Raw genomic sequence first — 25,480 nt, 5'->3', positions numbered from 1 at the left:
CCGGCTACTAAATTGGCCGTGAGCAGACAAGAGAAAGTATGCAAAAAATATCTGGAAATTTTGTTTCGTTAAGACAAGATTTTTACCAATGATTTACTCCGTTGGCAATATGCAATATTGGACGGTTGAAAAAAACACACGCATGTTTTATTCAGTCTTGCTATAATTCTCAGTCGACCGAAGAATTAGTTAAATCTCGACGTCGACGTCCATGTGAGTTTTTTTGTAAACAAACCCAATGTCTTTGCTTTTTTATGTGAATAGGTGAACACTTTTTTTGCAGCACACTCGGGGCTCAAACGAAAACTCAAAACTCGTTAGCTAAGAGCATCTCCATCCGTTCGGCCACCCAGGGCGCCTAAAAAGAGCGGCCTGGGGGCGAACCGGCGCTAGCTCGGCCCCTGGGGGCGACCTAGCTCCCAGTCACGCCCCCAGGCGCCATCCCTAGGGTGCGGAAAATTCGAATTTGATCGTTCCCGCTCATCACAAAAGACGCCACAAGTCCGGCGATCACAAGTCACAGTTCAGCGATCGGATGTAGTCTGGCGTACAAAAAACAGAGCGCCACAAGTTCGCGTGCGCAACGCATCACTCGGCGGGGTCGGCCTCAGGCGTCGGTGGAGTCGGCGTGCGCGGGCTCGGTGGTGTCGGAGCTGCTTCGGTGCTGGGCGGTGTCAGCGCGGCTTCGGTGCTGCTGGGCGTCGTGGAGGCGTCATCACTCGGGCTTGGCGTCGGCGTGGGCGTGGGCGCGGGAATGGCGTCGCCGTCGGCAGCTGGTTCAGGATGAGGCCGCGCTCCGCCATGTACCACGCCTTGAGCTTCTCGTCGGTGCTCTGGAGCATGTTCGCCCCGCCCATCAGAAAAGCCAGGTCGGTGTTCCTCTTCTTCGCGGCGACGTTGGTCCGGAGCAGGTCGAGCTTGATGGCGCTGTTCGTCAGCAACGACGACCACCGCGCTGCGGTTTTCTCTTCACGCAGGACGACCCGGGCCTGTGCGTCGGCGAGGCAATGCTCGATGGACTCCTGCACTCGCACGGTAGCCGCGTCGGCGTGTTTCCCCTTCTTGGCCCCTTTGTTGCCGTTCGGCCGCCCCTCTGACGCGCCCGGAGTCGGCGCGTCCGGCTTGTATGTCTCCTTGGCCTTGTCGAGGGTGCGCCGGACTTCCGCCCACCTCTCGCACTTGTACGCTTGTAAACGTGGAGGTACTTGAATTCGGCGTTGCGGTTGCTCTACCGATACAGGGCGAACATGCGCAGCAACTGCGCGGAGGAACAAACAGTTAGCGGGCGCAGACGACGAAGAGAGGCGGGAGACCGGCGTGGCATACCTGATCCTCAACGCTGGTGCCGCTCTCCGGGCGAGCCGCGACCTCCTCGACGACCCCATGCCATTTGTTGCACGCCCCCTGGATACGCCCCCAATGGTTCGCCATCGCCTTCGAGCCGCGCTGCATGTAGACACCTTTGAAGTAGGGGTCGACGAGCTTGCGCTCGTCGAACTCGGCCTTGATGCGGTCCCAGTACGTCTCGATGCTCTGGTTCGTGCCGGTGGTCGGGTCGAGGCAGACGACTTTCCATGCTTCGGCGAGGCATTCCTCCTCCTTGGACGCCCACTTGATGCGCGGCTCGCCTGACCTGGCCGCCCGCTTCTTCTTCTTGCGCCCCTTCGCTGGAACAGGCGCCGACTCCTCCTCCTCCTCCTCCTCATCGTCGTCCTCCTCCTCCTGCTCCTGCTCCTCCTGCTCGTCCTCGCCGTAGACGTAGCCGAGCTCGCCGTCCATGCCGCCGCTGAGATCCACCGTCTCGTCCTGGGTGACGAACCCGGTAGACGCGGCGGCCGCGGCCGAACCTGCCGCGATGATGTTGTCCATGTCGGCCTCGGTCTCGTCGGTGTCGCCGAGGTGCGAGAAGGGCAGCGCGCCACGGCGGAGTGGGGGCGTCGGGGAGGAAGCGTAGGCGGGCGGCGAGTAGTTGTATGGAGGGTACTGCACGCCGGCGAAGGCGGGCGAGGGCGTGCGCTGGGCCGGGTGTCCATGGGGGAAGGTGACGTTTGGGTTGAACCCACTGTGCGCGTCCTCATCGGCGTAGCCCGGCGAGGGCGATCCCAATGGCTGCGGCGACGGAGAGCCGACGCCTTGCCGGCCCCAGGGCGCGTACTGGGCGTGGCTGCCGGGCGGATTCATCATCCCCGCGCGAGTCGCCTCGGCCTCGGCTTGGTCCGCCGATGCGGCAGCCGCAGCCGCGCGCCCCGCGTTGTCGCGGGCCTTCTTGGCGATGGCCCTGTTCCGCCGGTCGGCGGTGACAGCCTCCCGTCGCTGAACTTCCGCCCTCCACTCGGCGTTTGATATGTCCGGTGGCTTGGACGGCGGCGCCCTCGGCTTCCTCTGCTTCGGCTGGGCGACGGAGGCGGTCGCGGTTGCCGCCGCGCGGGGTACGACGTACTTCTTCGGTGGCATGGCGGCCGGCTGGGAGGCGAGCGGGAGGGAGATTGGCGGGAGGAAAGGAGAAAATGGGAGGGAAGTGGGGGAAAAGCGGGAAGAAACGACGGGAATAGGCGCTGGACTCGTCGACAGGGCGGACCCACGCGCCCTTTTCGCTTGTGCCGGCGCCCCAGGCGCCCCCCATGGCGCCGGGTTCTGCCTGGGTCCGCCGGCACCAGTTTCGGCCCGAGCCGACGAAAAACGGGCTTTGGGGGGGCGACTGGGCTGTTTTTTCGGCGCCGGCGCGGCAAAAACACCTGAGGAGGCCCTGTTGGGGGCGCGGCCGGAGATGCTCTAACTGAGTAGCTTGTGACTCGGCTTGACTTGAGCCGAACTTGTTGACTAACGAATCGACCTGAGTTTTAATCCGAGCTTATTAATAAAATAAAATGAGTTCAACGACTCGAGCTAACGAGTTAACAATTTACCTCGTAAATAAAAAGGGGCAAGAGATAAGTATCACTATTGTTGTCATTTGTAGAGTGCACCAAATGTCTATGTAGTGCAAATTGTTGATTGTTGCGGTTTGTGAAGAATGTGTGTGTATTAATACTTTTTTGTGGATTAGTTGCTTAAATAATGTGTTGTGGGCGAGGCAACAAGCGGCAAGGGGAGAACATTTGAACATGTTGACTGTGCATAGACAAGTCGTTGTTGCTATACCTAGCAACTACTTTCAGGCAAGATAAAAAATGCATGGGTATTAAGACACGGCGGGGAGAAACCATGTGAAGGACATGTCAAATTAAATGTGGATGTTGCTTTCTCTGTCGACAAGATCTTGAGATCTACGTGTGCGGTCTTAAGAGATGATCATGGCACCTTCTTGACTGGGAGAAACCATGGATCGGATCACGTCACTGACGCCCTCACAACCAAGACAAGAGCTCTCCGATATGGCCTCATTCTAGCATGACGCCATGGCTGCACAAGACTGATAGTGAACATCGAATGTATGAGGTGGTCAACACAATGCAAGATGGTGGCAAACCCATTGGTCCGACGGTATCTATTTATGAAGTGTACTTTTCTTGCTAGAAGTTTCACCCATGTCAGTTTTTTGCATAGTCCTATGGGAAAGCAATAGAGTGGCCACCCTATTGCTTGTAATGTGGATGGATGAAATTTGTTGTTTGGCATGCCCTGTTCAGTTGGTGGAGAAGAAATTAAACTGGAGCCATATCACCCGAAGTGGCTAACAAACCAGGATTAGGAGGAGAGTGACCTGGTTTGTTAAGACTGTATTTTAGTAACACCATAATAAATACTAGTAAAACGCCCGTGCGTTGCTACGGGCTTTAAAAAAATCAAGATGCTTCTCACAGAGTTAAAATAACCAAGAACTATGCACGTATCAGCTAACACACATCTTTTTAATTGATAATCAGACCATCAAACATAATAATATGTTATTGACAACTAAAAAAATGTTACTGAACTCAACCGGTAGTTCAGTGGTTAGAAGGGTTGTATTAGCCATCCATGTGTGTGGTGGTGGTGGTGGTGATGTGCCTGCATTGTTGTCCATATTTCTATAAACTTTTATCAAGACATATAACAATTTTTATTATATTACTTTTTTCTTAATTCAAATACAAACAGATCATAGAAATCTGGAGTCCATGTCGCCATTCCGTGGGGAGCACATTTGAGCCACCACTAGTTTCTAATAATCTTTTGTACACGCTTCCTAATATCTCAACATTCCAACCTTTTAGACTTGGAGACTGCCTAGTATTTTTTACCATCATGACTTCTTTATATATGGTAGAAGAAGCCATCCTTTCTACATAAGTATGACATAATTCCTAAAACACATACAATGATTTTATTTTCATTATGAATAATTTGTTTGTATGTGAGTCATACAAGTTCGGTTGCACACTTGCGGAACATCCAATGAATTTTTCAGATTTAGTTACAGACCAAGCATGGCATGAGAAAAACTAACAATGATGTGTGCCTGAGCATCTTTTCACCATGAAAAGAAATGCATTTTGGGAGTCTTGATCATCACTGAAAGTAAGCTGATTTATGCATTGTGAACCCTTGTGCTTTTGTTAGAAGATAGAGACGGCAAATAATTTGAACTGTATGGACAAAGAATTTGAACCGTACGTACCAGTTTCCTAATTGAGGCCCTGATATTGACATGTGTGTGTGGTGTTTTTTCAAGTATGTCTGAAACGCAGGTTGTATTGACATGCAGAAATGGCTTTTCAAGTATGGCTGCAATACAGTTCTAAAACACGACACATTTATTATACACCCCAGAACATTTGAATATTTTTTGATGTGGGTATTGGTATTTTTTAGAACAAGACTAAGCCCCCACAAAAGCAGATGAGGTACCAACAGTTTCAGTAACATATTAACTGACTGGTGTTATTAATCCAGAAAATCTGGTCCAGAAAATTACCTAAGAAATTATTGCAAGTGATAGCAGAAACTGGTGCCCTACAAAAACGGTAAGCAAACATTAAAAAGTAGTCATGATATATATGAAATATCTTCTGTACATTACAACAGATCACCATATACGAATAAAATTAGTTGAAAGTAATTGGACATATTATGACATGCTAAATTTGAATCATTAACTATGCAATTTAGTGGGAGTTTAGAGTATCGCACCGCTGATGTGCTTCGCTTACTCGCTCCTCAAGGAGAACATTGTACACACATATAGAAAGAACCAGATCAATTTACAAAAAATATAATAAAGAATGGTCACATGATGTAACTTGTTCGTTGTTCTCGGTAGAAATAAATAGGATCAGCAGTCCTTTACTAACAAATCTGAAACCAAGAGTTAATTGTATGTTCCATCAACCTCTATGAGATCCCAATGATATACAAAAAACAAGTTAAGAGGAAATCCTTGATTTTGTTTCACTCAAGCTATACACGGAGTACATAGCAATCAATGGATACCGATTTTAATTGGCTTACATAATTCGTTACCTTCCTGGAAGCCTCAAATTTGATTGAAGATCCAAAGTAGTCTGGTTGGATGAACATGTTTGTTCAGTCATGGCTATTGAACCCAAACTGCTTACCATTGACGCAACATAATGAATGAACCTACCATGTGTGTGTGTGTGTGTGTGTGTGTGTGTTTGTGTGTGTGTGAATGAAATAATCAAGTGGGTATGCTAGCAGCTAGATTATTACAGAGACACACGTCAAACCACATATAGTAACATCGATCTGGCTACTTTCCTAGACTACTGGCTGCAAGGATTTGCTAGTCATGAATAAAACATTCTAGAGTAACCACGTAACATGGGAAGCTGGTAGTTCACACAAAATTAGAGCATTGAGGTTGGTGTCTCACCTTGGATGCTAGCCATACCATCAACTATAAATCTGCCTTCCGAAGGATACTGTAGTGTTGGGATACATAAAAACAATAAAGTAGAAGTTAGATCCATTCAGTGGATATGGTAGGATGGTCAAGGAAAATATATTTTCCATTCACTTTGTACCTTTGCAGCCTCAACTACAATTTATTGAATTGTACAAATTAGTTTAGTAAAATATTGGTCAGCACAAAATTTACAGGGAATGCTAGAAGATAAGCTATTATCAGACATAGTATTGCATCAAAATAGCAGTTTCATGCAGTTACACACTTCTTTGCTCAAAGATTATCAACACAAGATCTTTCAGAAGATATCTAAGTGAGACATTTGATGGTTCTACATCAGCACGCGCACGTGGCCGCTAATATTTGAGAGCAAGCTAGAAGAACTTCAACAAACTTTTCAGCATCCCGGCTGCATTCAAAATAGCCAAATATGATTTATTATGCAAAGTAGGGTGTATTACCTTGAGCCAAATTGATGTTTATCTCAATTCCTAATCTGAGAAATTGGCCAATGAATACCCGCGAGAAATAAATATTTCATCAGCTTGTGAAGAATCGGATGCCGCTTGAAGGAAGATTGAGATCCAATAAAATGTAGAATACCACAAGTTCTGATTGAATAATTCGAGAAAAATGAAATCTGACGGGGACATGAGCTCCAAACTCAAGCATTGGAGTTCTTATAGAAACAAGCAAAGAAACAGAAAGCGCAAGCACTGAAGTTCTTATTGAAATGGATATTCGATTACAGTCACAGTAACTTCACCATCTTAAATCCTAGGAGAACACAGAACCTAACAACCTAAGAAATCAGTACCATATTTTTCCCTCATGGAGTTGGCGCTGATCAACAGCGACTCGGCCAGGCTGGCGGCTCCACCGCGAGTGGGTATGATAAGAAGCGTGGTGATGTTACTGAAGATTGTCCCACTTTCCTGCCTAAAGCTTGGCCCTTATTTTAGGCTATGCATCCACCACTTATAAAAGCAAAACAAATATGAAATATTGCAATCGGAGCCAGGGCCCTCCATTGCCTGATCGCGTGCGTATGTGTTTGTGTGTGCACGCGCACGCACGTGTGTGTGTGTGTGAGAGAGAGAGAGAGAGATGCAACATCTGCATGCGTTTTGATAGCTGTAATGTAACATAAACATACAAAAAGATTATTTGCCTTCACATTGTACATTTATCAACGGAGAACTGATAACTCCACTACAAATTACACTTCTATATAATTTCCAAGCAGGCTTCAATGATAACAGTTTCTTGAAGTACTTTGAATTGCCAAACCTTTCCACATGCGGCTGCTAATAATCTCTATAGTAGATTAGAAAGAGAAAATACCGTGTCAAAACCTGGATGGTGATCATCCTGTCCCTGACACACGTCCATTCAGAGCTGAATGCCGGGCTAGAACCAATGAGCTGCAGCAGCGGCACCATTCACCAAAAAACTGCATAGCGTCCCACTAAACAAGAGCATCTGACATAAAAAAAACTTCATCAACTTTGCATCTGACATCAAAGGACTTCTGTTTAATAGCAGCTATACACAGAATTAGCAAAATAAAATAGCTACTTGAGAAGAACAAAAAGCTTAGATTAGTTTGTACAAAAAAGGCCTTGGTGATTGTCTCCAAGTACAGAGCGTAGTTTACAGTATGGAGCATCCACATGAGAAGAAAAACCAAACAACTCCAGCGACCTGAACTGAGATGATATATGCATCATTCTTCTCTTCCAAACGCCCGATGACCTACATATGGATGATACTTGTATTTGTTTAAAGTATCCTTGCATTGTGTGCATTCACTGCCCAATATCCGGGTGTTGTCTCTCCTCTACCTGGTCTCCCGTCGTCCTCTGGATTCTGCTCCACCATCTCGATCGTCTCCCTTGGCGCCGAATTCTACACACCTCCCATCCTTCTCCTCCTCCCATGTGCTCCAGAGTACCCAATCTGCACGTGATTTAGACAGACTAAAGATTAGGTTCACGTTCTTGCGACAAACTAAAAATTACAGTACATAGTTCATCATCCAGATGGTTCAGAGACATAGTAAAAATAAAATACAACAATGAATACTTGTGTTGAATCTGGAGGTTGAGAGAGGGGGTGGAGGAGGGAGTCGGATCTGGGGGTTGAGAGAGGGGGTGGCCATGAGTCACCTGCACAAACGGAGGCAACCATGAGTCATCCCCAACGCTGCATCGTCCGTCCACGCGCTGAACATAGGGAGCAGCGTCACCATGGCCTTCCTTGTTGTGCACAAGCAGAGATGAGTCGGGCCTGCACACAACAGCACGCACGCACACATCAAATCGAGAAGAAGAAGAAGAAGAAGAGAAGGGGATGCACTCACACATCAAATGCTGTTCTTGGAGGGGATCCTGCTGGCTTGACCTGCCGTTGGAAGGAGGGGCTAGGGTTTCGGGCGGCGGTTGAGGTCGGACGCGGCGGCTAGGTCCTCTGCTGCTCGCTGCAGACCAACCATGGTGGCGGCGCGAAACTGGGCTCCTCTGCAGCGACCGGAGATGAGACGAGATGGGGGAGGAAGAACGCGGGCGCGGGCTATGGAGTGAGGAAGAAGGTGGGGGCGGGGTCGGCACCGGGAGTGAGGAAGGAGATGGGGGCGGGCGGCGCCGGGATCGGGGAGGAGATGGGGGCGGGTGGCGCCGGGAGCCAGGAAGGAGGTTGGGGGTTGGAGGCATCGATCGTAGGGTTTAATTGGCACGTTTTTTTTTCGTGGGTGGGTTGCGAGTTAACGGAGGTGGGAGGATGACAAAAAAACCCGGAGGTGGGAGGATGACGAAAAAAACCCAGCGAAAATAAACCGCGCAGACTATTCACCAACTGCTTCATTAGGAGTAGAGATTAGGGTAATAAGTGCCACAAACCTAATAGTCTAGGGGTTAAGGTCTTTTTGATTTGTAGAATTTTCAAAACACGGGAACAGGGAAAATGTCGGATTAGAGAGATATGGCCTCTTGAATCCTATATAGAATTAAAAAAAAAACGTAGGAATTTGGATCAACGAGTGTTTAATACCATAGGAAAGACAAATAAAATGCACGAAGAGGTTTGGATGGATAGAATTTTTCCTTATGATTCCAATCCTACGAATCAAACAAACTATGTTGGAAAAAATTCCTAATGATCCATGCCATATAAAAACTCTATAAATTCCTCTGATTTTTTTGAGCCGATACTTTGAATCATATGAGCCTTAAACATTTTTAGGCTAAAACGAGCCTTGAACATACCTACCTTCTAGAGGGCTATCAACTTAACTTAACTTTTTTTTGAGCATTTTTTTTGAGCAAATGCTATCAACTGAACTATTGATGGGCCATCCTTTCCGGTCGTCGCAGATAAAATGTCCCGCTGGCCAGCCCAGCAAGCCCAGCCCAAGGGGTATATGTCCAGAACCCTAACTCTCCCCCAAATCCCCACTCCCCCGTGCTCAGCTCCGGCGCGGTGCTCTGCTCTCCTCCCCGTGCCCGGCAGCGGCGATCGGCAAGCGACGTCCCTCGCGCGCCGCAGCCGAGCGTTCGTCGGAGGGCGTCGTGCGGCATTGGGACTCCTCCCCACCGCAGCCGGCCTCGCCGACTACAAATCCCCATCCCCTCCCGTCCCCGCCCCACCCATCCAACCCCCCTCCCAGGCGAGCCCCCGAGAAGTTTCCGATCGAATCGAAGCCAAGCAAGCTTCCCTTCTCCTCATCCTCAAGGTACGCGAGTCTCCGACCGCTCCTCCTTCTCTCGCTGGTGCTCCGCCCGTCGCCGTTAGGGTTACTCCCGCTCGATCCATCGTTGCTGGTTCCGCTCGTTCCATGCTAGTAGTGCTGGTTTGGATTTGACTGTCGATTCGGCTCGGTAGTCGGCTGCAGCGCGAACCCCTCTCGATTGTGCCTGGATTGCCGGGTAGATCTGCCGGTCCGAGATGCTGTTGATGCTGGTTCTGTTCGTCTGTCTAGGTTTGTGTAGATTGATTCCGCTCGGTTGCTGCTAGGTCGTCGTTGAAATTTTCTATTCAAGTCGTTGGTCCTAGTAGTTGCTTGTAGGACTTGTGCATCGGGTCTACCCTGGAAATCAGGTGTGTTTGACGATATTATCATCGTTGGTTCATCTGGACTTGGTAGCTTGTGTCAAACCTGAACATCAAGGTGCTAGACCATGGTTAGCCTGAGTCTCTGCTCAGGTTCCTATTACAAAACAATGTCAATGTGTCCCAGTTTTGCTGCTCTGTTCGCTCCAGTGCCATCTGACGAGGCTCCTGGATCTAGGAGCATCGTCGCCATCCCCGCCTCTGTGTCCAGTGATTCAATTCGTGGTCGTATAGTAGCGTCAGCGCTGTGTACTAATGTTGAGCACGGATGATGTACATACAGTGTGTCTACACGCGAGACTCTATGTTTGTGCTATTTTCGGTTGGTTGCTGGTGTTAAAAAGTATACAAATGGACTAGTGCTAATGTCATTCTTCTCTGTTCTTAAATTGCTCGATGTATAGATTTATGCCTTCTTTATCTTGTTTTCAATTTCGTTCTCTTAGTTGGTGTGCTGCTATGCTATAAAAGAAGACCATAGGGTGTACTACAACTGAATCTCATATCATGTGTTTTGAATCCCCTGTAGTTTATTTTGCAAATATTTTGACCTCTATCCACAATAGCACGAATAAGTAACTAATATTCGTTACTAACACAACATACACGTGTTGCATTGGTAGGCACATTGGTGTGAAGCAGTTGTCAGGTGTCCGACCTCCACATTAGATTGTTCTAAATTCTTTTTCTGCCCGTTTTTTCTCCATCCAGCTTACTTGTCCTACCAGAATGCACCTACATCGATTCTGTTGGTTTGGCGCAGCTTTAAAAACCATGCACTTAGCAAGACATATGCTGTTAGGCTGTTGGCAATTGAACATGTCTCATTGCATAATTTGCTTTTTATTAGGATACTATTGAATACATTTGTGAAGAGGACTTGAACACAGGTTCGTCACGATGGCGAATACAAACATAACCGGCATATTGGAGAAGGTACCCATTATACCAATTTGCATTTCTTACAAAGGAATCATCAGTTTTTGCTCTTTATTCATGCTTTGTAACATTTTTTATTTCGTATATGTGCTTTCAGATGACAGGGAAAGATAAAGACTACAGATATATGGCTACATCAGATCTGCTTAGTGAGTTGAACAAAGAGAGTTTCAAAGCAGATCAAGACCTTGAATCAAAGTTGACTAATATTGTCCTTCAACAACTGGAAGATGCTTCAGGAGATGTTTCTGGTTTAGCTGTGAAATGGTACCTTCTCCTTTAAAATTACTTAATCCGTTGTTTCGATTCTTCATGTTTGGCATGCTTGCGTTCTTCATGTTTGTATTGAAATTATCTTGTGGATACATTTGTGGCTCACATTTCTTTCTGGTGCGGTTATTGCGGAAGTAAGGATTTTGCATGTTAAGATCCTGTTATTGTTGATCATCCCTTCCTTCCTGCTAGAATTTGGAACATTCTGATAATACTACTTGCCACGCTGTAGTACCTGTCAGATGCATTAGCCTGTTATATTTGTTAAGAAGATGTCATCATACCTCTTCTATCTTCTAGATTGGCTATTGGCTTGCAATAACATTATTTTTTGAAGTACACTCATTTTCCTTATGCATTTGTGGGGTTAAACTTTTGCAGAGAAATTTGTACCTAATTGGTTAATTGTATTACCTCCCCCCTACATCCATTCACTACATTTACTCTTGTTATTTCTTTTATTGTTTAGCTTGGCTCCACTTGTTAAGAAGGTTAACGAGGAAAGAGTAGTGGAGATGACCGACAAGCTTTGTGATAAATTACTCAATGGGAAGGACCAACATCGTGATACTGCTAGTATAGCTCTGAAGGCAGTCATTGTGGAAGTTACTACGGCGTCACTTTCTGAAAAGATTTTAGTTTCTCTCGCCCCGCAGCTAATCAACGGTGTCACCAATGTAAGTTTTTAATCTGTTTTGTGCTTGCCAGCATTTCCCTTTGTTATTGTAGGCCTCTTTAAGTATTAATTTATTCAGATGTGTAGTTTTGGTCTGGTAATTGAATTTTCCAGTGCTTGCTGGTTAAGGTTTAATGCTCCTCATACGGCCTTCTAATTGGGAAGGTGTTCATATGTGCAAGTCGGGAGTAGCTTTCTGTGTATCTCACTATCTCATCCATTTGTTCTGTCTTACAATGGAAATGACCACTTGTATACCTTGTTCATTTGGTCATGCAGTATGGGTCCAGATATATTTTACCTGTACATTGTTGCTATTGTAGTTACCTGCTTGTTAGCAATCACGAGTCAACGTATTGTGGGCAAGAGAAGTGAAACCCAATATGTGCCTTTTTTTAACCTTTTATCGTTTGTTTGTTTAATATCCAATATGGATTTCCAGGTTGGTCAATATTGATTTCTCTAGTTAATACTCCCTCTGTAAACTAATATAAGAGTGTTTAGATCACTATTTTAGTGATCTAAACGCTCTTATATTAGTGATCTAAACGAAATAGTGATCTAAACGCTCTTATATTAGTTTACAGAGGAAGTAGAAGTTATGTGCTTTAGTTTTAACCACCACATAGAAGCTAATGGAGTTGTTTATGGAATAAATGGCATCTATCATCGCTTCTGTGGGACAAGTATGATGCTAATCCTTTTCGACACTGGAAGACTCTTAATTGGAAAATCAGCAACAAACAACATACACAGTTTGGCATAATTTATTTGGGAATGTCCAATATATCCGTTTATTAGGGCAGTTTGGCAGCATTTTGTTTACGTTCATTGCTTCTTCCTTTTTCTTTTGCTTACTTGTGACATTATCTGGAAGTTTGTACAACATACTCTTAAATTAAATGCAATTGTCTTGATACATTTTTTCTTTTGTTGACAGGGAAAGAGTGCTGAAATTAAATGTGAATGTCTTGATATATTAAGTGATGTGCTTCATAGATTCGGCAATGTGATCACGAAAGATCATGCGTATATGCTCACTGCACTTTTAACTCAGCTGAGCTCTACTCAAGCAAGTGTCAGAAAGAAGTCTGTTTCGTGCATTGGTATACCTGATTGCATTTTACAGTTATTTTGATTGTTAATGCTTGCAAATGGTTGGCAATCTTAATTATTTATAGTGACTAATGTTTCGCTTTATGTTGCAGCATCGCTTGCTCCATGTTTGTCAGATGATCTATTAGCCAAGGCAACTCTGGAGGTTATCAAATTGCTGAAAATTAAAAGGGCGAAGTCTGACATAACCCGAACAAATATCCAGATGATTGGTGCTCTAAGGTATATGCTTTGACCTACCAAGTGCTGCAAATTTTTGTTCATAACTGTTTTTATGAGCAACAGCATGTGTGAGCTATGCAGCTTCAGATTTGGCTAGTTCAAACATCGATAAAATATCTAAAAAAAAAATCTGCTGGATGATATACCCAAGGATAATTATTTTAGTGAAGTACAAGAGCTTTGTTAGGTGCAGCTCAAGTTCTAATATAATTTATTTTGACTTACAGTCGCTCAGTTGGATACCGGTTTGGACCACACCTTGCTGAAGCTGTTCCTTTGCTCATAAACTATTGTACAAGTGCATCAGAAAATGATGAAGAGCTCCGTGAGTACAGCTTGCAGGTGAGAATTTATGTTCAGTTCTTACCTTAGATTACTCTTACCGTTGCTTCACTATGGCTATAAATTACCTCCCATCTTGTAGGCCCTTGAGAGTTTTATGCTCAGATGTCCAAGAGATATTTCCCCATATTGTGAGGGTATTTTGAATCTTGCTTTGGAATATGTAAGCTATGATCCTAATTTCACTGATAGCATGGAGGAGGATACTGATGATGAAGTACAGGATGAGGAAGAGGATGAGTATGTCACTTTCTTATAATACCGAAACTGTGGTTCCTAATGTAATTGAAACATCTTTAACATTTTCTTCCAGTGAGAGTGCGGATGAATACACAGATGATGAGGATGCAAGCTGGAAGGTTCGCCGGGCATCAGCGAAGTGCCTATCTGCAATTATAGCATCTCGTCCTCAAATGTTGTCTAAGATGTATCAGGAGGTATGTTGGCGACAGCAAGTTAAACCAACATACTGTACATTAACAATCTTGTTCTTCATGATGGCATAATTCTATTGTGTCCATATTGTTAGTGATGCTTTTGAGCTGATGCCAACCATTTATTACCTGTTTTGAAAATTAGCCACTCAATGAAGTGCCTCTATGAAACTTTTTATAATTTATTTGGTTGCTTGCAGGCATGTCCAAAGTTAGTCGACCGCTTTAGGGAAAGAGAGGAGAATGTAAAGGTAACTGTTTGGTATTTCATTGCTAGATTGGATTTGAATTGTCATTGTATATCAATCTTACGAAGCTTCTCCTTGATCCTAGATGGACATCTTCAACACATTTATTGAGTTGTTACGCCAAACTGGTAATGTGACAAAAGGACAAGGTGACATTGATGAGTCTAGGTAAACAAAATATCTTTATTATTACCTGTTTACACATTCTTACCGTATTCTTCTACAATTTGCCATAAGTAGTATACGATTCAGTTTTTTTTTTTTTGGATTAATACCTTAACTGAGCCTACGTTAGCTAAAACTTGACAAGACTTCATATTTGGATGCAAAAATCGTTGGATTTGACTTATTATGCTTAGAGGGGAAATGTATGTTTATTGTGATTGCATGTTCTTTTCACTGAGCCTGTATTGTCAATCGGTATACTTTGCAGCCCTAGATGGTTGCTGAAGCAAGAAGTACCCAAAGTTGTCAAGTCTATCAATAGGCAGTTGCGTGAAAAATCAATCAAGACAAAGGTTTGTTGTTGAATGATCTTGCAAAATATCCGTGTTGAGTTTGGACTCAATTTTGATTTATATATTTTTTTGGCATTTTCAGGTTGGAGCATTCTCAGTATTGAAGGAGCTTGTTGTTGTGTTACCAGATTGTCTTGCTGATCAGTTCGGGTCACTTGTTCCTGGGATTGAAAAGGCTTTGAATGTTAGTGTATTTCATTTGCTGAGTAGTTTCTTATGCAGTACTTCTGTTTGTTTTAACTTACTGTCTTTGTTTTATAGGATAAATCTTCTACCTCCAACCTGAAGATTGAGGCCCTTGCATTTACTAGGATTGTTATGGCTTCCCATTCACCGTCTGTGTTCCATCCATACATCCAGGTATTATAGCTACCATCTTTGATAAACCACTTGAGACACTTATCGTTACTCATTTCTCAATGTGAAATAAAATTTCTAGGCACTTTCTGGTCCAATATTATCTGCTATTGGAGATAGGTATTACAAAGTCACCGCTGAGGCTTTACGGGTGTGCGGGGAGCTGGTCCGGGTGCTCCGTCCAAACTTTGAGGTCAGCCTTATACTCCAGGCGGTGATGTTATAAGCACCCAATTACAGTGATATTTTAAGCTCTTGTTCTGCTGTTACACAGGAACGTTCCATAGATTTTAGGCCATATATTATTCCAATCTATAAAGCTATATTGGCCCGCTTGGCGAATCAAGATCAAGATCAGGTTTAGCCCACTCTCCTCTTCGTACATTGTACATACCTCTTTCTCTCTCTCATGTTATTCTGTTTTCCAGGAAGTTAAAGAGTGTGCCATATCATGCATGAGCCTTGTGATCGCCACCTTTGGTGATGGTCTTCAAAGGGAATTGCCTTCATGCCTTCCCATACTTGTTGATAGGATGGGCAATGAAATTACACGACTTACAGCGGTCAAGGTAAGCAATCAACTGCACCTCCAGAATCAAAACTAATGGGAATGTGATGGTTAATGTTGAGTTGAATTTGAGTATTCTAGTCAATGGTAGAAAAACAAATGTAACCATTCTGATCGGTGCATCTTGCTGAGTTGCTTGGGAAGTTAGGATAGAGATGGTTTTGTGGTGGGTTCATTGATGTAAAGATAACTTTAATTGTATATATGCTACTCCCTCCACCCCACAGTGCAAGATGTTTTTACAATTCTAGTCAAGATGTCTTCTATTATGGGACGGAGGGAGTATAATATACCAATCTATTTGCGTTGGTCTTGTCCACAATTTTAATTCTGTACCCTGTCATCATTTGCTTAATGCCAACTGGTTGTGTTTTTAGACAGATTTGTTTATTCTCTGTTTTCCTGACTAGTATGCCTGTCTCTGGTTTTGTTGGTTCTGTTGCATTTTCAAAATGTTCATTCCTTTACAGGCATTTGCGGTGATTGCAAATTCACCTCTTCGTATTGATCTTTCATGTGTCTTGGACCATGTCGTTTCTGAGCTCACAGCTTTCCTTCGAAAGGTAGAGATATATTCTACACATAGTTTCTTTTGATTTTTAACTTGAAACATCCTATATGGCTATATGTTAAACAGCACATCAAAAGACAGCACATAAAAAATTGAAGACTAATGTTTTTCTTTACTCGCCCGTTTCCACAGGCCAACAGAGCCCTTAGGCAGGCAACATTGGGAACCCTAAATTCTCTGGTTGTCACATATGGGAGTCAAATTGGCTCGTCCTCTTATGAAACGATATTAGCTGAACTTTCTACTCTCATAAGGTTTTTCCCTTGCTTAGCTTTCTTCAACAAATCTCCATTTTCTGTCTACCATGATGACTGATGTTGGAATATCTGTTGTGGCAGTGACGGTGATTTGCATATGGCCGCTCTAGCATTGGAACTGTGTTGCACAATAATGGTCGACAGAAGATCTGTTAAAAATGTTGGTTTAGCTGTGAAACAAAAAGTTTTGCCTGAGGCCCTTACTTTGATCAGGAGTGCTCTGTTGCAAGGACAAGCACTGCAGGTATATATTTTCGTATTTAAATATAAATACTTGATTTGCTCTTATTCTCCAACTGACAGGGGACAGTGTTTCTGTTACAGGCACTACAGAAGTTTTTTGCTGCACTGGTCCAATCTGCAAATATAAGCTTTGAAACTTTGTTGAACTCCCTTATTTCCACTGCTAAACCATCACAGTCAGGCGGTCTTTCCAAGCAGGCACTATTCTCTATTGCACAGTGTGTTGCTGTGCTATGCCTAGCAGCTGGTGATCAGAAGTGTGCATCAACTATTGAAATGCTTAAAGGCATTCTAAACGATGACAGTTCTACTAATTCTGTAAGGCTTCCTGATCATGCTTGTCTTCTGATCACTAGATTTGCACATTTATATCTATGTCATACTTGCAATCTTTTGACATAACAGGCCTTAATTCATGTGAGCTAGCTTTTGAAAACATCGCTTGTGGGCATCGTCAATCTAGTAGTATAGCATTGTGAATTCGTATACTACATGTTCTCTACTTGCATTATTTGACTCGAAGATAAATTGTGCCCTTCTCTTTGTCATTTTTTAATTGTTTATAATGTGTTTTCCAGGCTAAACAACACATGGCCTTGTTATGTTTGGGAGAAATTGGAAGAAGGAAGGACCTCAGCAGTCATATTCAAATTGAGAACATCGTGATCGAATCATTCCAGTCACCTTTTGAGGAGATAAAGTCTGCAGCATCATATGCTCTTGGAAACATTGCTGTTGGCAATTTATCCAAGTATTTGCCATTTATCTTGGATCAGATTGACAATCAACAGAAGAAGCAGTATCTCTTGCTTCATTCACTGAAAGAGGTAGGTTCCTAATGGAATTATGTTTGTAAAAAGCACCTCCCATAAGATTGCTGTTTAATTTGTGCTCTAATGCAAAACCTATCAGGTAATTGCGCGACAGTCTGTTGATCATACTGGTGAGAGTGAGCTCCAGGACTCAAACATTGTGAAGATATTGGCATTGCTCTTTAATCACTGCGAAAGTGAGGAGGAAGGAGTTCGGAATGTGGTTGCTGAGTGTTTAGGCAAAATTGCACTTATTGAACCTAACAAATTAATCCCTGCTCTGAAGGTATGACGTGTGGACAATTAGCAAAGTTGCACCCTATGTTTCATTTACGTCATGATATGGGATCTAATGTGCCATTCCATATAATTTTGTAGGAACGCACAACTAGCCCAGCAGCAAACACAAGGGCTACAGTTGCCATTGCTATAAAATATTCAATCATTGAACGGACTGGAAAGATAGATGCAATCTTGTACTCTGAGATTTCTACTTTCCTTATGTTAATTAAAGATAGTGACAGGGTAATTTTACTTGAAATAATACCTACATCCTTACTAACTAATGTTCATAAAGAAAGATGTGAAGATGATAATTGCATTTTGTCGTTTGCACTTTGCAGCATGTGCGACGTGCAGCTGTCCTTGCGTTGAGCACAGCTGCCCACAACAAGCCAAGTTTGATCAAAGGTCTTCTTCCTGAATTACTGCCTCTTTTGTATGACCAGACTGTCGTGAAGGTATCCTTTCCTAATTTTGGTTGCTTATTTCTTTTCTTTAGTTATATGATGATCTGGCGGTGTCACATGCAATTTATAGCTAGGAAGTAATGATCTCCTTCTTTGCAGCAAGAATTGATCAGGACCGTTGATCTAGGGCCTTTCAAGCATGTCGTCGATGATGGGCTTGAGCTTAGGAAAGCTGCCTTTGAATGTGTGGACACATTGCTGGATAACTGTCTTGATCAAGTGAATCCGTCGTCCTTCATCGTTCCTTTCCTCTTATCTGGCTTAGGTGGTAAGTACAGTTACGGCATTGTATATTTCAGTTCATTGCGGCATTTTGGGCGTGTTTGGTTGGTGTCCTGGATTAGCTTACCAAGAAATGGGCAAGACCAACCCATACCTCTCATGGACTATTTTCAAATAATTGGCCATGTGACTCCTTTGGTAGAGTTTGCATGGGGCATCAACCAAACATGTCATTCGTCTCTCTACTTCAGAGTACTTATATAGGCCTGAACTGCATAGAACCATTGGTGTCAAACTTATTTTTGTTTATTTCATAAAAAAACACCCTTTTGTTTATTGTGAAAGAAAATTTTGTATTTATAGGTTAGCTTTTCAGTTTTTCTTCAGGATATATATGGTCTGCATTATCTATTATTATGTACTTCTCCCGTGTTTCTTTCTGAACTCTAAGATGGTATATCACCTATATTAGCATAATCTTATTCAATGTGTATTTTCAATAAGATGCTAATTAGTTGTGCTTATTGCAGATCATTATGATGTGAAAATGCCCTGCCATCTGATTCTCTCGAAGCTAGCAGACAAGTGCCCGTCTGCTGTACTTGCAGGTTTGTTATAATCAAGGACCTTCAACGGGATGTTTCATATGCTGCAAATGCCTTTTTCTAATATTTACTACTATTATTATTGTCCTATTTCAGTTTTGGACTCACTAGTTGAACCTCTTGAGAAAACCATCGGTCACAAACCCAAGAGTGACGCAGTGAAGCAGGAGATTGATCGCAATGAAGACATGATTCGCAGTGCTCTTCGAGCAATTGCTGCTGTAAACCGCATAAGGTAAAGCTTGATTCTGCCCTACTAGTCGACGACTGATTCTGGTTTAGTCAAGAACTTAAGATTTGAACTGTCTTTTCATCCTTTTGGTTACTTGTTTATAGCTACCAAAACAGGGCTGCACTATATAACCAACCCACTGGTGGCAATAGCCTTTATGCTTGTCAAAATAACGTTGGTGTACTACACCCTGCCCTATTCTAACCAGTTTGACGCCGACTTTTGATGTGCAGTGGCAGCGACTACAGCATGAAGTTGAAGAATCTGATGAGCAAGATAACGGCCACTCCTTCACTTGCCGAGAAGTACAACTCGGTGCGCAGTGAATGAGAGCTGAATATTTTTTTTTTGTATATATGTTAGTGAATAGGTGAGTCAAGTTGGCACACATGCCTGCCGGTTTTGAGGCGATGATCCAACCTAAATTTGCGATAGTGGATTATACTGTACCGATTTTGGCTGAAATGTGGTCGTGATGCGGAGAAAAGGTTGATGTTGAATATCTTTTTCTGTACAAAATATGGTGGTAGACCATTAGAAGCTGGTGTTGCAATTTAAAATTGAAATCATGCGTCTTTGGTACCTGTGCTCGTGCCCACCGTAATTTACATTGCGATTTTGTGCACTCAGCATGTGTTGAGAAAGTAACATTGTGATTTTGGTTAGAATTTACTCATCTAAGTATTTTGAATCTCCCAAGGCATTATAAAGAAACCACCTGCTATCTTATTCATTTTTATGTTAAATTGGACAGCTGATACTAAATAAAAATGGATTTAAATTGTTTTAAAATCTTCAGACCCTGATTTCCCATGGTTGAAAGTGCCGAATTTGCGGGGACGGTCTGAGTACACGAACACTGTAAGATCTTAAGAACCCAAGATATCATTCTTCTATTTTCGAGAGGGAAAACAAAAACTGCCGGAATCTTAAGCGAGGTCTGAATATCGTGGATGTTTCTCACTTATACATACGCGTCCTGTCAGAGTCTGTTACTTTCCTGGCCAAAAAGAAAGAAGAGCGTGCTAATTACAGATATATGGCCATCGGTCTGGAAATGAAGTTAGGCATTGATCCGAAAATGTAATTTGGGCATTGGTTTTCAGCCGTCCGATGTTAATTAGATGGCCAGATGCCCGCCTTCAACCTCCAATTGTCGTCTTTTCCCTTCGAACCGTTGAGCCACTGCCGCTCACCGCCCCCAGCCGTCACGCACCAATTTTTTTGACGAGCCTGCGCAGCCTGCCATCCAAAGATTGATAGTAGGGTAGCCTACCACTCTAAGATAGATAATGGGGCAGCTTCTCCGTGAGACGACCAACTCCTTCCTTCTCTCCGTCTGCTCTTCCTTCACTCGAAAATCAACTGTCCTAAATTGCAAATTCAGACGACTTACGTATAGCTATTGTGTAATTTGTTTTGTTTTAAAGCACTCAATTTGCCAGTAGTATTTGTTGTGCAAGTTGGATGACATGAGAATTAGAGACATGGATCCTTTCAATTCCTTGGAGCATTGACAGCTATGGATGAAAAAACAAGGCCAGCAGACAAGTTCATCAAACCTTGTGCGAAAGATGTCAAACCTAGCCAAAACAAGAATTCAATAGACAGGGTGGTCGGTGTGATATATATAATCAACTCAACTCATGTGTGAAAGGACGCAAAGATATCATTCGTGCTTCTCTTTGCGCATCGAGATTATAAATGTATTGGATCAACACCTGAGCCATAATCTTGTGCTGCGTTATAATTATGTATTTGGTGTTTTTGTGCGTTTCTACGTTTCTTGCCTCGGCAGCATTTATTAGGGTATCTCCAAAGCGGACCTCAAATCGCCCGTATCCGTTCGAGCCGCGTTGTTCGGACGCAATTTGCTAACCAATGCAGTCCCGCATCGGTCCGCCGACGGGTTCGGACGCCCATTTTCCTGCAAACCGTAGACAAATAAAGGAAAGTTTTGCGGGAGTCCAGACTGGCATATTCAAAGCCACCATGTATCCTCTTTCCGATGACGGAAAGCCACTAAGACTAGCATTTGGCGGAAGCACTATTGTTTCACCTTTTTTTTTTTTCATGTTCTACACTCTTTTTTCCCTTTTAAGTGCGCACAATGACGAAGCGGGTAACGATGGCGGAAGGCACTAAATTTTGCAAGTCACAATGGCCGAAGGCACTGAACTGTTTCAGTTTTTCTATTTCAAGTGATACATTTTCTTTTCTTTTTTCAAGTGCTCACACTACAATTTTTTTGTTCAAATTTGTATGTGAGCACGGTTGGATGGCCGGCTCCTCTATGAGTGACCGGACATTAGTCCAGATCGATTTTCGAACAAATATCGTGTCTGTTTACGGGTCCGTGTTGGAGATGCCCCCTTCCTGTTTTCCACGTAAACTGGATAAATCTCTCTTTTGAATTGAGATCAATATACAGGTGGGAATTCCTTCCCTGGTGAGTGATTAAAGAAAAACATTCAGGAGTTGATCGCTTAAATGTATTGGATCAACACCTGGGCCAGATCTGCAAACACATGAATGTGGCGGTTGCCGACCTGCCCTGCTCTGCCCTAGATACGTTCGTCTCGCACACAGAGTCAACACGCGCAAACAAAGTCAACACTCAAAACACACACACACACACACACACACACACACACTCTGCAGCTTGTACATCAAACTCACCTCACCTATCAGCTATGCATGCATGCATGCATCACATTCACATCAGATGCAGCACCAACGACACAACATGCTTACCTTCGACATGCGTACGAGCATGTACTATGTTCTTCTCCTGCAGCTCGTGCTCGTGGGCGCCATTGCCCGCCGCGGCGTCGTCGGAGCCCTGGACGTGGGTTACTACGCCGCGACGTGCCCGGACGCCGCGGCGACGGTGCGGCAGGCCATGGAGCTGCAGTTCTACAACGACCGCACCATCGCCCCCGCCATCATCCGCATGCTCTTCCACGACTGCTTCGTCAGGGTACGTACGTGCCACGGTCCATGGCCGCCTCCATCTCAAGCTCTACGTACGCGTGCAACTAATAGTGGTGACGGTGATCGATCATGCATGCATGCAGGGCTGCGACGCGTCGGTGATGATCGTGCCGACGGCGGGGCGGTCGTCGGAGCGGGTGGCGATCCCCAACCAGACGCTGCGGGGCTTCAACATCGTCAACCGGGTCAAGAAGGTCCTGGAGTCGGCGTGCCCGGGCGCGGTCTCCTGCGCCGACACGCTGGCGCTCATGGCGCGGGACTCCGTCGCTCTCCTCGGCGGCGCCGCCTACGACGTCCCGCTCGGCCGCCGCGACGGGCTGCAGTCCAACCCCTGGGAGGTGGACCTGCCGGCCCCCTTCGCGCGGCTCGACGACGCGCTCGGCGCCTTCGCCGCCAGGGGCTTCTCGGCGGAGGAGACGGTGGTGCTCTTCGGCGCCCACACCGTCGGCGCCACGCGCTGCTCCCACTTCCGCTACCGCCTCGCGCACCCGGACGGCACCATGGACGAGGCGCTCCGGCGCGACATGGCCGAGGCGTGCGGCCTCGCCGGCGGCGACCTGCCGCCGGGCGACGACCCCACCGCGTTCCTCGACCAGGACACGCCGTTCGCCATCGACAACGCGTGCTACGGCCAGATGATTGGCAACCGGAGCCTCCTGCAGCTGGACCAGGAGGCCGCCACGCACCCCGCCACGGCCGGCCACGTCGCCTACTACGCGGCCAGCCCCGACGCGTTCGTGCGGCGGTTCTCGGAGGCCATGGCCAAGCTGGCGGCCGTGGGCGTGCTCGAGGGGGACGCCGGCGAGGTCAGGAAGGTGTGCAGCGCGTACAACAAATGACACGTACGTACGCGGCCAGTCGATCAAGTTCCTGGCAGAGAAATTGCTGGAGTAGTCATTACAGTAGTAGATTAAGCGATTCGATCGATATATTCTCTTTGTTCTTGGTTAGATCGTAGTGGTTGACCTGATTAGGTTAAAGAAACTAGTCAAGTGAGTCAGGTCGATGATGTAACTTGTGAAATGTTAACATCTCGGAGAAAGGATTACGGATGCTTGTTGTCGCGAGCCGACACTGATTAGATTAAGGCAACTGAAATTAGGTGGCCGTAAGAACTGAGTGTAGCTCAGTTGGCAAAGCGCGGGAGTTCACAGCCAGCCACCAGGGTTCAAGTCTCAGCTTGAGCGTTTGGTGCTCACGGAGCGTCTAGCCCGGGTTGGTCTCGTTTTTTTTTAAAAATTAGGTGGTCGCATACACGTCATTCAGTGCTAGTAGAGTACTCCCTCTCCTGTCGCTTGTCCTATTGAGAAACAGTAAAACTGGGCGGGCTACAGCCCTCCACAACGATTTGATGCTCACAGCCGTCGGATCACTCTCACCTACGCACATGATTTGTTTGGCCGTCCAGCGTAGTTTTCGGGCTGCTGCTCCAGGGAACGAGTTACGCTAACTGTCCCGAATTGGGCCGTTAGGTACAAAGCCCGAGAGTTTTCCAGTCGACCGTAGAAAGCCTCCTAGCCTGATTCGTACGTTATCCATCTAACATACCAGGTCGCCTAACCTAAACCTCGAGCTGCTCCCCTGTTCTTCGGCGTTGCGCCGCCGCCGACCTCCATCCCTGCGGTGAGCTTCTATTGCTTGTCGGCCTCGGCGTTGATGCCCTCTACTCATCCTCCGCAGGCCCCCGTGGTGGGTCTCATCTTCGCAATGCCGTGCCCTGCAGCGTTCTTCCATGGAGGTTGCGGGCCATAGCACGCGCGGCCAGCGACCAATGCGCGGCTGGACGATTAAGGCCACGCGTGTAAGTGCATACCAACAAGCCACCATCTCGAGTGCTACCTTGGCGGCAGCAACTCTAGGAGAAAGAGGACAACCGTTTCTCAGGGTAAGAGGCTGGGCGACAAAGCCGACCTGAAGGCAGCTACTCATCAGTCCTCACGGCGCAAAGAGTCCCAAGGCTAGGTGAGCTCTTCTCCCCATATTTTAAGTATATTTTAATTTCTTTACTCAATGATTTATAGGAATTTCTGACTTGAAATTTTCAGTTCACGCCTACCTACTCATGGAAGACATTTTGTATCAATAATTGAAATTTCGGTAATGATGTCCTAAAGTATTAAACCAACAATTGATGTAGCAATGTCGTTCATGTTGTAGAAGGAGATAAATATGAGCCTTCTTATGAGTTATACCTTCACTTTTCTCTTATGATAGATGTATGTCAAGAGAGATTAACCCTGAATCTCCGAGTACATTGGTCGAGCGAGGCAGTTTGAACAATACAAATCTTTGTATGCGTTACTGCATGTTACCCAAGCAATTTGCAAGCATGCAAATCAGTTGTTTAGCTTATGTTATACTAATCATAGCTACTTAGCATGCCATGTCTTTTACAGGTGTATCAACTGCAGAATATGTGCACAGGGAAGTTCAGGTAAATAGCATACAAGAGCATTCTGAAAACTAATTTGTGGTGGCACTTGCTAAAGAGGTGTTAGACAGTTTTTTGTCACATTGTTGTTTCCGGACTTGTTCATGGTAATATACAATGATTACCTTTTAAGTAAAAATTATGTTGAATGTTTGGAATGCTTGTGAGGATCCTGATTTTGAATACCGTTTGTGCCTTGCTGCAGCATGCTCATTTTACCTAAGAAGATAGCTAATTCTATTGAGATATTCCATTGAATAACTCTCGGAAGTTCAATTATGTGCAAAGCACACAAGACTAAGATAAAATGTTGTACGTTTTTTGTTATGTCTATTTCTGGAACATTCTGATGATTGTGATATAGGAAAAACACTAACAAATCCCACTGTCATTGGCTCTAAAAAAACACTAACAAAGGATTTAAGTGATTAGTCAAACAATTCTAATAAATGATTGAGAATTATGCCCCGTCGCAATATTGAAGCATTGTAATTTGAGTCATTTAAATTTTATCAAACATTTCTTTAATTTATGTATCCTTTCTTAAGGATGAACGGGCGCGGCAACGCGTGCCTTCATGATCTAGTGCTAGTATATAAGAGCATCTACGGTCGGAGCCGGATACAGCAAATCCGACCTCTCAAACGTCCGGACGTGTCCGCGGACAATGATCGATCACATTTTAAACATTTCACTACAGGATATCTTAAATTATA

The 25,480-nt window shown here is 44.8% G+C and overlaps 2 protein-coding genes and 1 long non-coding RNA gene across 3 annotated transcripts; 2 read left to right on the top strand and 1 right to left on the bottom strand.

Annotated features, from left to right (window-relative positions):
• Window positions 1–6,595: 6,595 nt before the first annotated feature.
• On the bottom strand, window positions 6,596–8,416 carry LOC120974851 (uncharacterized). The gene is made up of 3 exons (XR_012203696.1): window positions 8,017–8,416; window positions 7,553–7,807; window positions 6,596–7,330 (listed from the first exon to the last, which is right to left on the bottom strand). It is a non-coding gene; the product is annotated as an uncharacterized lncRNA (long non-coding RNA).
• Window positions 8,417–9,252: 836 nt separating this feature from the next.
• LOC109770968 (cullin-associated NEDD8-dissociated protein 1) lies at window positions 9,253–19,923 on the top strand. The gene is made up of 29 exons (XM_045232477.2): window positions 9,253–9,578; window positions 10,806–10,891; window positions 10,992–11,161; window positions 11,637–11,844; window positions 12,784–12,949; window positions 13,052–13,181; window positions 13,409–13,523; window positions 13,606–13,763; window positions 13,837–13,960; window positions 14,158–14,208; window positions 14,291–14,373; window positions 14,639–14,723; window positions 14,806–14,907; window positions 14,985–15,083; window positions 15,163–15,273; window positions 15,355–15,438; window positions 15,509–15,649; window positions 16,119–16,211; window positions 16,352–16,473; window positions 16,558–16,720; window positions 16,801–17,037; window positions 17,298–17,546; window positions 17,632–17,817; window positions 17,910–18,056; window positions 18,155–18,271; window positions 18,380–18,548; window positions 19,033–19,110; window positions 19,204–19,342; window positions 19,573–19,923. The coding sequence occupies exons 2-29, from the start codon at window positions 10,856–10,858 to the stop codon at window positions 19,667–19,669; spliced, it is 3,660 nt and encodes a 1,219-aa protein (XP_045088412.1). The 5' UTR covers window positions 9,253–9,578; window positions 10,806–10,855; the 3' UTR covers window positions 19,670–19,923.
• A 2,284-nt stretch (window positions 19,924–22,207) lies between these two features.
• On the top strand, window positions 22,208–23,172 carry LOC109770977 (peroxidase 44-like). The gene is made up of 2 exons (XM_020329692.4): window positions 22,208–22,319; window positions 22,417–23,172. The coding sequence occupies exons 1-2, from the start codon at window positions 22,242–22,244 to the stop codon at window positions 23,170–23,172; spliced, it is 834 nt and encodes a 277-aa protein (XP_020185281.3). The 5' UTR covers window positions 22,208–22,241.
• The last annotated feature ends 2,308 nt before the right edge of the window (window positions 23,173–25,480 follow it).

Source organism: Aegilops tauschii, chromosome 2, assembly GCF_002575655.3.
Source record: "Aegilops tauschii subsp. strangulata cultivar AL8/78 chromosome 2, Aet v6.0, whole genome shotgun sequence".
NCBI classification, from domain to species: Eukaryota; Viridiplantae; Streptophyta; class Magnoliopsida; order Poales; family Poaceae; genus Aegilops; species Aegilops tauschii.
The sequence above is the reverse complement of the archived record's forward strand: the minus strand, read 5'-3'. Positions and strand labels throughout refer to the sequence as shown.

Coding starts and splice junctions, on each gene's coding strand:
- LOC109770968 (XM_045232477.2), top strand. CDS start 10,856: ATGGCGAATACAAACATAACCGGCATATTGGAGAAG. Junction 13,182..13,408: donor CAGATGATTGGTGCTCTAAG/GTATATGCTTTG, acceptor TTTGACTTACAG/TCGCTCAGTTGGATACCGGT. Junction 15,650..16,118: donor CACGACTTACAGCGGTCAAG/GTAAGCAATCAA, acceptor ATTCCTTTACAG/GCATTTGCGGTGATTGCAAA.
- LOC109770977 (XM_020329692.4), top strand. CDS start 22,242: ATGGAGCTGCAGTTCTACAACGACCGCACCATCGCCCCCGCCATCATC. Junction 22,320..22,416: donor TCCACGACTGCTTCGTCAGG/GTACGTACGTGC, acceptor GCATGCATGCAG/GGCTGCGACGCGTCGGTGAT.